General features: G+C 46.8%; 1 protein-coding gene across 1 annotated transcript; it reads right to left on the bottom strand.

The window, feature by feature from the left end:
* Nucleotides 1–1685: 1685 nt before the first annotated feature.
* Prg2 (proteoglycan 2, pro eosinophil major basic protein) lies at nucleotides 1686–3784 on the bottom strand. Its single transcript, XM_048361068.1, has 5 exons — nucleotides 3707–3784; nucleotides 2895–3146; nucleotides 2439–2570; nucleotides 1929–2040; nucleotides 1686–1744 (listed from the first exon to the last, which is right to left on the bottom strand). The coding sequence occupies exons 1-5, from the start codon at nucleotides 3782–3784 to the stop codon at nucleotides 1686–1688; spliced, it is 633 nt and encodes a 210-aa protein (XP_048217025.1).
* Between the last annotated feature and the right edge of the window lie 9887 nt (nucleotides 3785–13671).

The raw sequence follows: 13671 nt of genomic DNA on the forward strand, positions 1-13671 counted from the left end.
AAATAAAACACCAGGAAGCAGGTACTCCAAAGAGGTAGGCTGGAGTCAAGGGGAAAGTGATAGAGCAATGAAAAAGAGAAGAGATGGAGGTGAGAATACAATGTATATTCCTACAAAATTAAGAAAGGGGGGTAGGGGAGGGATGGGTAAGAATGTTGAAAAGGGTGACATTGATCAAGATACATCGTATTACTCCTAAACTTCATTGTTAAATGGCAACTCCCTTTACAACTACTTAGAGATAATAGCAAAAAGAAAAAAAAAAGCATAACCCAACCCACTTGTACTTGGAAATGTAGGACCAGTATCCTTATTTCATTACTTTTGTGCATTTGTTTGTTTGTGCAGGTCCTGGAATTTGAACTCAGGTCCTGAGTGCTGTCCCTGAGCTTATGTGCTCAAGGTTACTGCTCTGCCAACATCCATAGCCACAGCTTCACTTCTGCTCTTTTGTAGTTAATTGGTTTTGAACTGTAATCTTCAGATCTCATCTCAGCCCCACAGTAGCTAGGATTACAGGTGTGAGCCCCTGGCACCCGGTCACTGTCTTTACTTTTCAAAAGCAAACATCTGCTGGGAATATGGCCTAGTGGTAGAGTGCTTGCCTTGTATACATGAGGCCCTGGGTTTGATTCCCCAGCACCACATATACAGAAAACGGCCAGAAGTGGTGCTGTGGCTCAAGTGGCAGAGTGCTAGCCTTGAGCAAAAAGAAGCCAGGGACAGTGCTCAGGCCCTGAGTCCAAGCCCCAGGACTGGCAAAAAAAGAAAAGAAAAAGAAATACCATGTCAATTCAAAAGCAAACATCTGAATGAAAAAATAATCTGCATCCTGTCAAGTGCTCCTGAGACTGGCACAGAGTACATAGAGAAGCAATACTGACCACATCTTGTAAAGACACCAAGAGAGAATATACAGAACATGGCCAGGGGGCAGAAACTCCTTCCTGCCCCTTCTTGACCTTAACACTGCCAAAGGGACATCTAGAAATGAGGAGTCATAGAAGTAGAAACCAAGACAAAGATCTGAGTTAACATGGGTGGTTAGGAGACACCAGGAGAGGAGTAGACAATTCCTCTTGGGATAGACAGAAGGCACTAAAATGGGTTCTGAGGCCATCTTAGCATCTGAGTGAGAAGCGATGTCCAGTACATGCCATGGATGTCTTTCAGTTGAAAGGAAAGACATGAGTACTTTCCAACCCACTTCTGAGGGTTGCCCACTGCTAAGAGACATGTGAGTTTCCTGGCACAGCAAGCCACACACGGTTTGGCTTTGAGGGAGAGACCTGGAGACAGCAGGATAGACTACTGGGAGTCTACCCGAACCTTAAAATGTCTAGAAATTATGATTGGCTATCTGATTCCTAACAATATCGAATCCCAAGTGCCCAGTGACCAGATAGCCTGACAAGGGCCACTTATACCCCTTCCTCTGTCACCACAGGGTCTCATAGCCACCGCCCCTGCCTCATCCTTCAAGTACGGTAACCACTCACTCCTGTGAAAGGTGTGAGGGTTGGGAGAAAGTGAGATGAAGCAGAGTAGCCAATGAGCACAGGAGAACATATGTCTGTTTCAGTGAAGGCGTTTTATTGTAGGGAGGTGGTGGGAGGGGCAGCTGGTAGAACAGGAGAGGCAGATGCCCAAGGTGGAGTAGATTTGAGCTCCTGTCTGGAGCGAGCTCAATAGGAACAGATGAAGGGGAGTTTCATGGCACAATGAGATCGGCGCCAGCGGCCTCCTGTGAAGACAGAACAGGAAGGACCCTTCAGGGTCTTGTCCACCCCCACTCAGTCCCCAAGACCTTTCCCACCTATGCCAAGTGGCCCCCAGAAGACCCAAGCTTTCGTCCTAGAGCCTCCTCTTTGGGGCATCGCTCCCCCACATTCCAAGACTTCCCTGCATTCCTTCCCAGCCCACTGTACCTTGGACACACATGGACACGCATTGGCCACCACAGGCCCAAGGCTGGCCGGCAGCCCAGTTTGCAAAATTCCAAGGGCTGTGGTCGACCCAGAAAACGCGCTGGCAGTGACCCTGGAGAAGAGAGGAAGGAAGGATGGAAGGGAGGGAGGAAGGGAGGGAGGAAGGGTGGATAGGAGGAAGGGAAGGAAGGAGGGAGGAAGATAGGAAAGAAGGAAGATAATTGTTGGCTGAGGAGGAGGCAAAGGGGGTACAGCTAGCACAGTCATTGCTAGCTCTGCCTGCTGCCCACTGGGCTCTTGTTCGTTGAACCCCAATCCTGGTCAACTAAATTATTGATCCATTATCTAATAACTTGATCATTTTAATGTCCCAGCAAGAGGTGGGGCAGGGGCCACCCCCACTTCAGTGATGAAGAAACAGGCCCCCAGACATAGAGCGACATTGGGGTAGTATAGAGGAAGCTGCAGGGGCCCTAGGACTCCTCTTTTTAAAGCTGACACCCCTCTTACCGAACCTGAGATCCTGCCTCCAATCCAGACTTGACCTTGGTTGAGCACACTGACCAAGCACTGGATTTGGTAGTTAGAGATAGAATTGTGGATGGAGACGAGGTTACCCCGGTAGCACCTGTGGCAAACATGCTGCAGAAGAAGGATAAATGAGAAGGGATGGGGTGTCCCTCAGAGCTATGGGGTAGTCTTCACTCTCTGAGCTCCCAAAGTTCCTCCCCACTCCCTTAGCACAGCGATGTAGATACCAGAGAGCGAAGCATTTCCACACGACCCTCCCCTCTTCTTCCAGTGTCTCTGGAGGGAGTTTTCTGGCTCTGAACTCCCCTTAGAACTCACAAAGAGGGACAGGATCCACAATAAGGAGGCTGGAAGCCATGTTCCCCACCCCTTCTCCTGCCGCCAGCCTCAGCCATGGCTCACCTGAGCTTCATTGAAATGCGAGGCTGCCGTCACCAGGATGTAGCGGCAGGTTTTGCATCCAGGGATGCCCACCAGTTTCACTGTGTCCTCTTTTGCCGGACACTGAAGGCTGCTGTTTGCTACATCCAGGGATGAGACCGACTCCACAGCTCCCTCTTCCCCAGAGGCCTCTTCCATTCCAGAGCCTTCCTCCTCCTCTAGCGCCATCCGCTCCTCAGATGTAATCTCCTCAGCTTCCTGTGTGAGCATCTCCTCCTCCTTCAGGATCTTATCGTCCAAGGGGCTCTCAGCATTGGGAATATCAATACCTGGCAAGGAGAAAGATACAGTGTCCTTCCTTTGCATCTTCCCCTGGTGTCTACAGGACCATGGACAGCTACTGCTTCCTCACTTTCCTTACCAGAGCACTTAATCATGCCCAGACACAGAGAAACCTAGAAACTAGTCTCCATGAGTTAGGAGTGAGGACTAAGAGTCAGACATCTGTGGGCTTGGGTCTGAGCTCTACCATCCATCTACTCGATTTCTTTCATTGTTTGTAAAATTGGTAGATAGTACTATATATGTCATGGAGGTGAAAGGAAAACTAGAGGCGATGATGCCAGGAAGTTATTGTGATGGTGAATATGTTTGGCATAATGTAGAAAGAACACAATTGAGAATGTTCCAGGAGAACCTAGAATGCAAAACATCGTGGTTGCCCTAAAGAGTTCTTTCCACTTCCAACTACCAAGATCTGGTTCCTCAAGTACACAGAGATTCTAAAAGAGGGCCCCATCAGTGAATGGAGTAGGTATGCGATGTAGTCAATATGTCCTACAGGAAGGAACAAAACGGAGAAAGACCAAAGGCAAAGGAGACTTACTCATCAGATGAAGAGCAGACACAGCTCCAACCAGAAGAGCCAGGAGCAGGAGTTTCATCTTGGCTTTGTTCTGCAATGGAGAACACAGTTTGTCTCTATCCTTCTCTCTCTTTCACACACACACACACACACACACACACACACACACACACACACACACACACAGAGGCACGTTAGCCAGACCCTTCAGGAACCTTGGGAATGAAGTAGGGACAAAGAAGTTAGGAAGTCAGGAAAAGCAAATGTTGAGCCCCTACTGCTCCAAGGGGCTCTATTTAAAAAATGAGAAGAATATGAGAGGCTTTCCAGTGTGGGTCTGAAAGTAGAAATAACATTACGTTTATTAATTCGTACTTAATAAACAAGTCCCTCTGAGTGCATAGTACAAGAGTATGGAGAAACAGTCTCCCTGGAAATTCAGACCACTTAGAAAATATGTCCCCTCCTCAAACCCCCCAAATCACATGTGCCTCTCACGTCCTCCCCATCTGCCCTCCTCAGCCAAGAAGAGTTTTCATAGAGTACAGAGGGGCAAGAAGTCCTTCTCTGCTGGAACAAGCTGAACCTGAAAGCCCCACGCAGCACTGCAGGTGCCCCCAGAACCCCCCAGTCAAGGCCAGCTGCTTCCCAAGGTTCTCAGAGGCAGCCACACCCAACAGAGGAAGATCTCACCTGCCCAAGAGGTCTCTGGAAACTTCTAAAGCTCAGAGCCTCCCTCCCTCCATCTTGCAGTGGCATTTTATAGACAGACCATGGAGGAAGTGGCTTAAAGGAAGTCAGGAGGGTTACCTCAGCTACAGGGAGATGGAAGGACCGATAATCCTTTCTTCACTTGCCTGGGGACCCCACTCTCTAACTGTTAGGTGCTCCCCCAACCTCACCCTTCCCAGGCACCCAGAGGTCATTCCATTTCTGCTCTGGGCTGAGAGTTTTAATTCTGGGCTGTGCTTCTGAAAGTCCTCAGAAGCTTTTCCTAACGCACACCTTTTCTGATTCCTGTGGGAGGCTGTGAACGGACAGAGACTCAGGGAGCAACTCTTCCAATATCTATTTGAATTAAAACTACATATTTGAGCAATTTTACTCCTTCATGATGATCCTTTAGACATTTGTAAATAAGAAGCATTTTAGCTGTTGTACAGTTTGATTGGTTCTAGAACTGGAAACAACTTGGACGCCCACCAAGAAGAGAGTGAATAAAATGGGTCTTGACTATTCTAGACTATTTTAGGTGGTTGTGAAACTCAATGTTGACCCAGGCCCCATGGCGCCCACCCATGTAATTCCAGCTGCTCAGGAGGCTGAGAGAAGAAGGATCATGTTCCAAGGCCAGCCCAGATTTTAAGCTCATGAGACTTCATCTTAACCAGTAAAAACTGGACATGGCACTGGGTATCTGTTCCCTCTGCTAACATGGGAAGTGAAAATAGGAAGATGACAATCTGAGCCAACCTGGACATAAATGTGAGAGAGATCCTAGGTAAAAAAACAACTCATGCCGAGCTGGGGATATGGCCTAGTGGCAAAAGTGCTTGCCTCGTATACATGAGGCCCTGGGTTCAATTCCCCAGCACCACATATACAGAAAACGGCCAGAAGTGGCACTGCGGCTCAAGTGGCAGAGTGCTAGCCTTGAGCAAAAAGAAGCCAGGGACAGTGCTCAGGCCCTGAGTCCAAGCCCCAGGACTGGCCCCAAAAAATAAAAAAATTAAAAAAAAAACACATGCAAAAAGGGATGGGGGTATGGCTCAAGTGGTAGCATGACTGCCTAGCAAGCAAAAGGCCCTGAGCTCAAACTCAAGTGGTCTCAAATTAAAAAGAAAAGCCAGGCACCCAGTGGCACCTGCCTGTAATTCTAGGTACTCAGGAGGCTGAGATCTGAAGATCTCAGTTCAAAGCCAGCCCAGGCAGGACACTCTCTGAGACTCTTATCTTCAGTTAACCAATAAAAAGCCAGAAGTGGAGATGTGGCAATCACTTTGAGTGAAAGAAGCTCAGGGAGCTGGGAATGTGACTTAATGGTAATGTGCTTGCCTAGCATGAATGAAGCCTTGGGTTTGACTCCTCAGTACCACATAAACAGAAAAAGCCAGAAGTGGTACTGTGACTCAATGGTAGAGTGCTAGCCTTGAGCAAAAGAAGCTCAGGGACAGTGCTCAGGCCTGAGTTCAAGCCCCAGGATACACAACCTATATTTATAGACATGAGGTGAGTATGCTATATCCAACATGACAAAAACAAGACATAGAGAAAGACATTCCGTTTGACCAAGTTTTATGAAGAAAAGGAGAAACCCCTCATGCCAGCCCTTGCCATAAGTTTGTGTTCTGTGACTTTGGGGACTGGGAAAGGGTTCAGGCCACATCAGTGACCTTGGGGGGGAGGAGAGGGGCCTCCCTTGGGGACCTCCATGAGGGAAGAGGGAAGAGGAGAAGGAAGAAAGCAAAAAGGGGTTGTTACTTTCCTTTATAACTTCACATTCCTCCAGTGGTTCTGATCAATACGGGCTAAATCTATAATTTAGAAGAGATTTTTAATTAGTTTTTTTTTAATATAGACATCTCACTAGAAAATTCTAGCCAGTAGATTTGGAGTAGAGACCAGGTAACCAGAATGGAGTGGGTCTGGGAATCTCTGCTTCCAGGAAGTGCTCCCCTATGTGGAACTACTTACTTTCAGCACGTGCCCAACACATCCCTTTTATTACTATAATGAACTTGGGGCCTTGATTGCTGTCCTTGAGCTTTTTCACTCAAGATTGGTGCTCTTTCAATTGAGCCACAGCTCCACTTCTGGCTTTGGGGTGGTTAATTGGAGTTAAGAGTCTCACAGAATTTCCTGCACGGGCTGCCTTCCAACCTCAGTCCTCAGACCTTGGCCTCTTGAGTAACTGGGATTACAGGTATGGGCCACGGGTGTCCAGCTTCATTCTAACAATATTTGCTGACATTTTAAAACATTATGCAGGAGGAATGTTATCTCACTTAAACCTTTCTAAACAATCTAGTGAGGTGGCTAACTGATGCTTTCATTTTCCAATGAGAAAACTGAGGCTTTCTGACTCCTACCCCACTCCACCACCCAAATGGGTTCACCTTCCTGTGCCCTCTGGGAACTCTATGTGTTTGTCCCTGTTGCAGTAGTTGTTTTTACCTCTTCTGTGAGATCTGATTCATAAATCCATGTCTATCCTCCCTCCCTTGATACATTTCTCAATAACAGAGGTCATATCTATCTATCTATCTATCTATCTATCCATTCATCCACCCATCCATCATCTCCCTCCCTTCCTGTGTGTGTGTGTGTGTGTGTGTGTGTGTGTGTGTGTGTGTGTGTGTGACAAAAATATCCCATGTAAGGTGTGGATCTTAACTTCCATTTGTTTTGCAGCCTGGGTTTACAAGCTGAGACAAATCCAAATAAAACCAAAAGACAAGGGTCAAGATTCAAGTTAGGCAGCCCAGAAGGAAGCCCACTCACCAGAGAGAGAGCAGAAATGCCTCCATGGAAACACTGAGCTGCCTCCAGTCCTGACTGGTGGTGAATAGAAGGGAAGGAAATAGAAGGGTTTCAGGTAGAAGGGGCAGTATGAACAAAGCTGTGTCGGTGAGATGACCTTGACATAAGCAGAGGACAACGGCATCTCTTTCAGAACCAAAGACCCTAATGTACAATTGAGAAAGGGTAGAAACACCAAGAAAGAATGCATGCTCTATTGTGCCAATGACAGAGAGCATTCCTCTCTTGTCTTCGCAGCCTTAAGAAGGTAGGGTCAGGGGCTGGGACTATGGCCTAGTGGCAGGAGTGCTTGCCTCGTATACATGAGGCCCTGGGTTCAATTCCTCGGCACCACATATACAGAAAATGGCCAGAAGTGGCACTGTGGCTCAAGTGGCAGAGTGCTAGCCTTGAGCAAAAAAAGAAGCCAGGGACAGTGCTCAGGCCCTGAGTTCATGGCCTAGGACTGGCAAAAAAAAAAAAAAAGGTAGCGTGAGAAAATGCAGCCATTGTATTCCATGTACACTATGTAAAAAAATTGAACCATGAACTTGAGGGTAGAGACTGCAGGGGAAAATGGAGGAGAATGAAGGAAAGGGTGGCCTTGACGAAGAAGCATTGTACTCATCCATTGTATTCATCCACTTATAGAATTGTAGCCCCTTTGTACAGCTCCTAACAATAACAATAAAATTTGTTTTTACAAAATAATGTTTATTGAAATGAGCTCCAGGAAATGAAAACAAGGGGTTGTTTTCTTTTGTTGTTGTTGTTGCTTTTGTTCTCTTTTCTTTTTGTCCTATCTGTTCATTTATCTGTCTTTAGGAGGGAAAGGGGGGCACAGCAATGGAGAGACAAATGCAGCAGTGGTACTCAGTAGACACCATGTCGAAAATGAACTATACAACTTGTGGTTGGAGATAAGAGGGAAAACCTGGGAGGGAGGAGGGGAGGGGTAACATTATCCAAAAAGAAATGCATGTGTTCATATCTGACTATGTAACTGTAGCTCCTCTGTACATCTCCTTTATAATAAGAATAAAAAGTTAAAACAATTGTTTTTAAAGATTAAAGGAGCCAGGCATTGATGACCTGTAATCCTAGCTCCTCACGAGACTGAGATCTGAGGCTCCAAGTTCAAAGCCACCTGGGCAGGAATATCTGTAAGATTCTTTTTTTTTTTTTTTTTTTTTGCCAGTCCTGGGGCTTGGACTCAGGGCCTGAGCACTATCCCTGGCTTTTTTTTGCTCAAGGCTAGCACTCTGCCCCTTGAGCCACAGCGCCACTTCTGGCCATTTTCTGTATATGTGGTGCTGGGGAATTGAACCCAGGGCCTCATGTATACGAGGCAAGCACTCTTGCCACTAGGCCATATCCCCAGCCCCATCTGTGAGATTCTTATCCACAATTAACCAGCAAAAATCCAGGAGTGGAGCTGTGTCTCAAGTAGCTGAGCACTAGCCTTCAGCATAAAAGCTAAAGGACAGCACCCAGGCCCTGCGTTCAAGCCCCAGTACAGGCATGATTTTTTTTTTTAAAGGAGGAAGACCTTCTAGGTCCAAGTTGCTGCCTCGGAGACTGAGCTGCAAAGCTGAGCATCTGCCTTCTGGAGCAGATAAGACGTGTTGAAAAGCTAACACAATCCAGGGACCAGCGGCCCAGAAGATAAGGACCTGGGCCGTTGCCCTGCGAAATCAACCTCAACAACAGTTCCCTCACGTTTCCCCCTTTTGATGTCCTAGTGATTGGCAGACTAAGGTGATAGACATGTTAGAGCTAGAAAGGCCCTCAGAGGTGACCGGATCCAGTCTCCATGTCTCAGATGTGGAAAAGCACTCTTAGGTGTTTAATAGCTCATATCAGAGCCCAGCACCCACATGTGTCCTACTCGGAGTCTTCTTGCTTGCTCAGTGGCAAACTCAGGGGCACAATTCCAGCCTAGGCCATCCATTAATAAGACTATACTACTGATTCAATATCAAACCAGAACCAGCTCCACTGATCAGCTTTTGGGGTGTGTGTGTGTGTGTGTGTGTGTGTGTGTGTGTGTGTGTGTGTTGGTTCTAGGGCTTGAAACCAGGGCCTGGGAATTGCCCCTTAGCTTTTGAGCACATGGCTGGCATTCCAACACTTGAAACATACCTCCAATTCTAGCTTTTTGGTAATTATTTGTAGTTAGTAGTCTCATCGACTTTCCTGCCTGGGCTGGCTTCAAACCTGGATCCTCACATCTCAGCTTCTTGAGTAGCTAGGATTATAGGATGAGCGTCTAACTGCCCCAGCTAAAGTCTTTGCACTAGCGTTAGCTCATCTGCCAGGTCTCAGCTCAGAGGTCATCTCCTCTGAGAAGCCTTCTCTGAAAACCACCCCACTCTTTATCCAGTTACTTTGTTCACCATCATCCCCTCTCTTTCCATCATAGCATTGGCCAAAATAATAATCATCTTGCTTATCCATCAATTTCTTATTTTCTGTCTCCTCCACACTCCCACCAGCAGGAAGTAATCCTTAATGACAGCAGAGACATTGTTCAATCTTTTCCTGCCTAGAATTCTGCTCAGGTTAGAGGAAAAGGTTTTCAATTAAATGTTGAATTTATCCATCTATTGACTAATTAGCTTGAACTTTACACCCTTGAGAAAGTCTGATTTCCCATCAGTATTATATAAATATATAAGGCTAAACCAGCAGGGACACAATTCCTAGTTAGCCCCTGGACTGTGAATCATTCATTCATTCAACAGCTCCTTGGCGGTGGTCTGTGCTCTCAGGGTGGTTTAATGTGGCAAACAAATAAGAAAGACAGCACGACCTAGTAGGGAAAGAAGGCTCTGTCCTGTTTATTCTGGGCATGTGCTGACAAGTGTGGAATATGTGTGAACTGGGGGACCCAAACTTGCTATTCTAACAAGAGATGCATGAAGGACAAGCCAAGAGGGCTTCCTGGAGGGGTAGCACTTGGGCTGGGCTCTGGATGACTGACAGATGGGATAGGACAGGCAGAGAAGGTGCAGGAGGGCACCGCTAGGGACCAAGCCATGGCCTTGAACAGCTGGCACTTGAGCTGATTCGTTGTTTCCTGGAAGTTGAACAACACAGTGGCTTCTCTGCTTTGTACTAAAGCTGGAAAACCCAAGCTCGCTCTTAGTCCTCACACCACACAATCTAGTCTCTATCCTTCTAGTTGCTCTACCAAAAGATCTCCTCCTGCTGCCAAGATCTCCACTGACCACACAATGGCCAAACCCAAAAGCCTATCTTCAGTTCTCTGTCTTCTTATCTTTTTCACTACCCTCTTCTTCTTCTTCTTTGTAGGCTGTAGGGCTTGAACTTTGGGCCTGGGTGCTGTCCCTGAGCTCTTCAGCTCAAGGCTAGCGCTCTACCACTTAAGCCACAGCACCACTTCTGGTTTTCTGGTGGTTAATTGGAGATAAGAGCTCACAGGCTTTCCTGCCTAGGCTGACTTTGAACCTCGATCCTCAGGTCCCAGCCTTCTGAGTAGCTAGATGACAGGCGTGAGCCACTGGTGCCCAGGTACCCTCTTCTTAAACATTGCCTCCTGCCAGGTGCTGATAGCTCACACCTGTCATCGTAGCTACTCAGGGTCTGAGATCACAGTTCAAAGGCAGCCAGGGCAGGAAAGTCCATTTGATTCTTATCTCCAATGAACCAGCAAAAATCCAGAAGTGGCACTGGGGCTCAAATGGTAGAGCACTAGCCTTGAGTGAAAAAGCACAGGGACAGTGCCCAGGCCCTGAATTTCAGCTCCAATACCAGCACAAAAACCAAATTGATTCCTATCTAGTAAGTATGGGACCCTGAGTTCAAATCCCAGTACCACAAAAAAAAAATCAGTGGGTGTGGCTCAAGTAGTAAAGTGCCTGCCTATAATAAAAAAAATCAATACATGTGCCAGGGCCAAGTGTTTTCACAGGAAACTATTGATCCTCCCCACCCTGTACAGGCGGAGGCTATAATCTGTATTTCTTTCCATCAAGGAAACAGAGCTCAGCTCATTCAAGGACACTTGGCGTGGGAATGTGAGAACAAGAGACCAAGCTGTCTCCACTGTCTTTACCCTTGCTCCGGAAGGAATAGAAAGCCCTCCCCCCTGGTAACTGGCATGCCTGTGCGCTTGGATTTTCCACTTTGACTGCAGGAGGAACAGACATAGCACACACACACACACACACACACACACACACACACACACATAATTGAATATGAAGATTGATATTTTGCATTGACTTTCAGCTTAAGAGTTGGGATAATTAGAAAGTCTTTTGTTTTCTTTTTCCTTTGATGTGTTCCCATTTCAAGCAATGGAGAAGACTCCAGTCTGCCTTGTTAGACAAGAAATGAGCCAGAGAAAAGGCCAGGAGGGTGGTTTCTCAGCCTCCTCCAGGAAGGAAATCAAGACATATCTCACTCTAGATTTCCCTGGAAGCCTCAGCTGCCCTGTGGCATCTCTGCTCCGGCCAGGTGGCTCCCACAGGCCCTGCTCTGGTGTGCCAGGCTCTGACGGAAGTGTTGGGCCTTCATTAAGTCACTCAACCTTAAAGTTCCCTAATGTCTTTCTGTGACTGCTCCATTTTACAGCTCAAGTCACAGAATGAAGTCCCAAGGTCTGTGGAAGAGTCCAGAGATGGTCTTGGACAACCTCACAAGTCCAGAATCTAAGCTACTTCTCCCTTTATTCCAAACTTTTCTCTCTAGTCTTGGCCGCAAAGCCCAGGGGTACTTAATACCTCCATTGAAGCTGAGGAAATGGAGGCTCGGTGTCGTTCAGGGGTTTCATGAAGGTCTTGCAGCTGGTCAGTACTTGCAAAGCCCAGACTTTTTCAAACCACACACTCCACGGCTCCCATTTCACATTAGACAAAATGCTGAGGGGGGGCTGTGAGCACATATTTAGGGTCAGATTTTTAAATAAAATCAGAGCCCAGGCATGGTGGCTCATGCCTGTAATCCCAGCACGCAGAAGGCTGAGGGGAGAGGATTTTGAGGTCCAAATCTGCCCGTGCTACATACTGAGATGACTTCATTACTGCATACCAAAGGACTGAAAACAAACATGGAAGCCACAGGAAACCACGGTTATGTCAAAGGTGTGAGCCGTTAGCCATGAAATCTCTTGACCAAGCCATTCTGCATTTTCGGATCTGTTTTGCAACAGTCACATTTCCTCCATAAGAATAAGTGTGAACTAAGTGTGGCGCCTTGCAAGGCAGAAACACTGGCTTAATCCTAGCCTCACAATTCCATAGCTGATAAACTAACTCTCTTCCTTGCTTAAAAAAAAAAAATAGGGCTGGTCAGACTCACTTCCAGACCCAAAGAAAGAGAGAGAAAAGAACGCCACACAGACTCCCAGTTCCCTTCTCTCCAGCCTGCCTCTGCTCAAGTCCTTCTTGGCCAAGGCTGATGGCTGGAGACGAGGATGTGCTGGAAACCGGCTGCTGAGTCAACCTCAACTTTGTGAAACCCTGGGTTGCTTATTTCCTTCTTTGAAAGAGCAGTTAGTTCCACTTGAGGAAGAAGTTGCAGGGGGCTGGGGGGAGCTGTTTCCCTCTCACTGCCCCTATTCTCTTTTGGGTTTCTTTTTATATTTGGGTATTTGTTTGTTTGTTCTGAAGTACCAGGGTTTGAGCTTAGGGCTTCCCACTTGCCAGGCAAAACTTCTGCCGCTTGTGGGCTGGGAATATGACCTAGTGGCTAGAGCGCCTGCCGTATATACATGAAGCCCTGGGTTTGATTCCCCAGCACCACATATATATAGAAAATGGCCAGAAGTGGCACTGTGGCTCAAGTGGCAGAGTGCTAGCCTTGAGCAAAAAGAAGCCAGGGACAGCGCTCAGGCCCTGAGTCCAAGGCCCAGGACTGGCAAAAAAAAAAAAAAAAAAAAAAAAACTTCTGTTGCTTGAGCCATGTTTCCAACCACTTTTGCTATATATATTTAGATAAGGTGTCATAATTTCTTGCCCAGACTGGCCTGGGAGGCTTTTATAAGTAAAAGGATCATACCAGGCCAGCAGGTACATGCCACTATGGTTTATTGGTTGAAATTAAGTTCTTGGTAACTTTTTGTCCAGGCTGGCCTTGAACCTCAGTCCTTCAAGTCTCTACCTCCTGTATAACTGGGATTACAGGTGTGAGGTACAACATCCAGCTTTACTGTCTCCCTTCTTGGCCCACCTCCATCAGAAATCATCTCTAATTCCCTGAGTGTGTTCTCTGTAATTTTTTTTGGTGAGTGTTCTCTGTATTTCTTTTAAGGAAATCAAGGCATCTTTTAAAGATAATGACTTTACTGAGATACAATTCATAAAGCAATGTGTCCATTTTTCTTTTTGTTAGTACTGGGATTTGAACTCAGGGATTTGTACTTCCTCGACAAGGGTTCTACTGCTTTAGTCACACCTCTAGCCCTTTTTGCTTCAGTTAGTT

This window comes from Perognathus longimembris, chromosome 13 (genome assembly GCF_023159225.1).
Source record: "Perognathus longimembris pacificus isolate PPM17 chromosome 13, ASM2315922v1, whole genome shotgun sequence".
Taxonomy (NCBI): Eukaryota; Metazoa; Chordata; class Mammalia; order Rodentia; family Heteromyidae; genus Perognathus; species Perognathus longimembris.

What these genes read in the sequence shown, in the direction of transcription:
- Prg2 (XM_048361068.1), bottom strand. Translation starts at nt 3,784, where the DNA reads ATGAAACTCCTGCTCCTGGCTCTTCTGGTTGGAGCTGTGTCTGCTCTT. An exon ending in GTAAGTCTCCTTTGCCTTTG is followed by an intron (nt 3,147 to 3,706) that starts GTCTTTCTCCGT and finishes CCCAATGCTGAG; the next exon opens with AGCCCCTTGGACGATAAGAT. An exon ending in CGTGTCCATGTGTGTCCAAG is followed by an intron (nt 1,745 to 1,928) that starts GTACAGTGGGCT and finishes CTGTCTTCACAG; the next exon opens with GAGGCCGCTGGCGCCGATCT.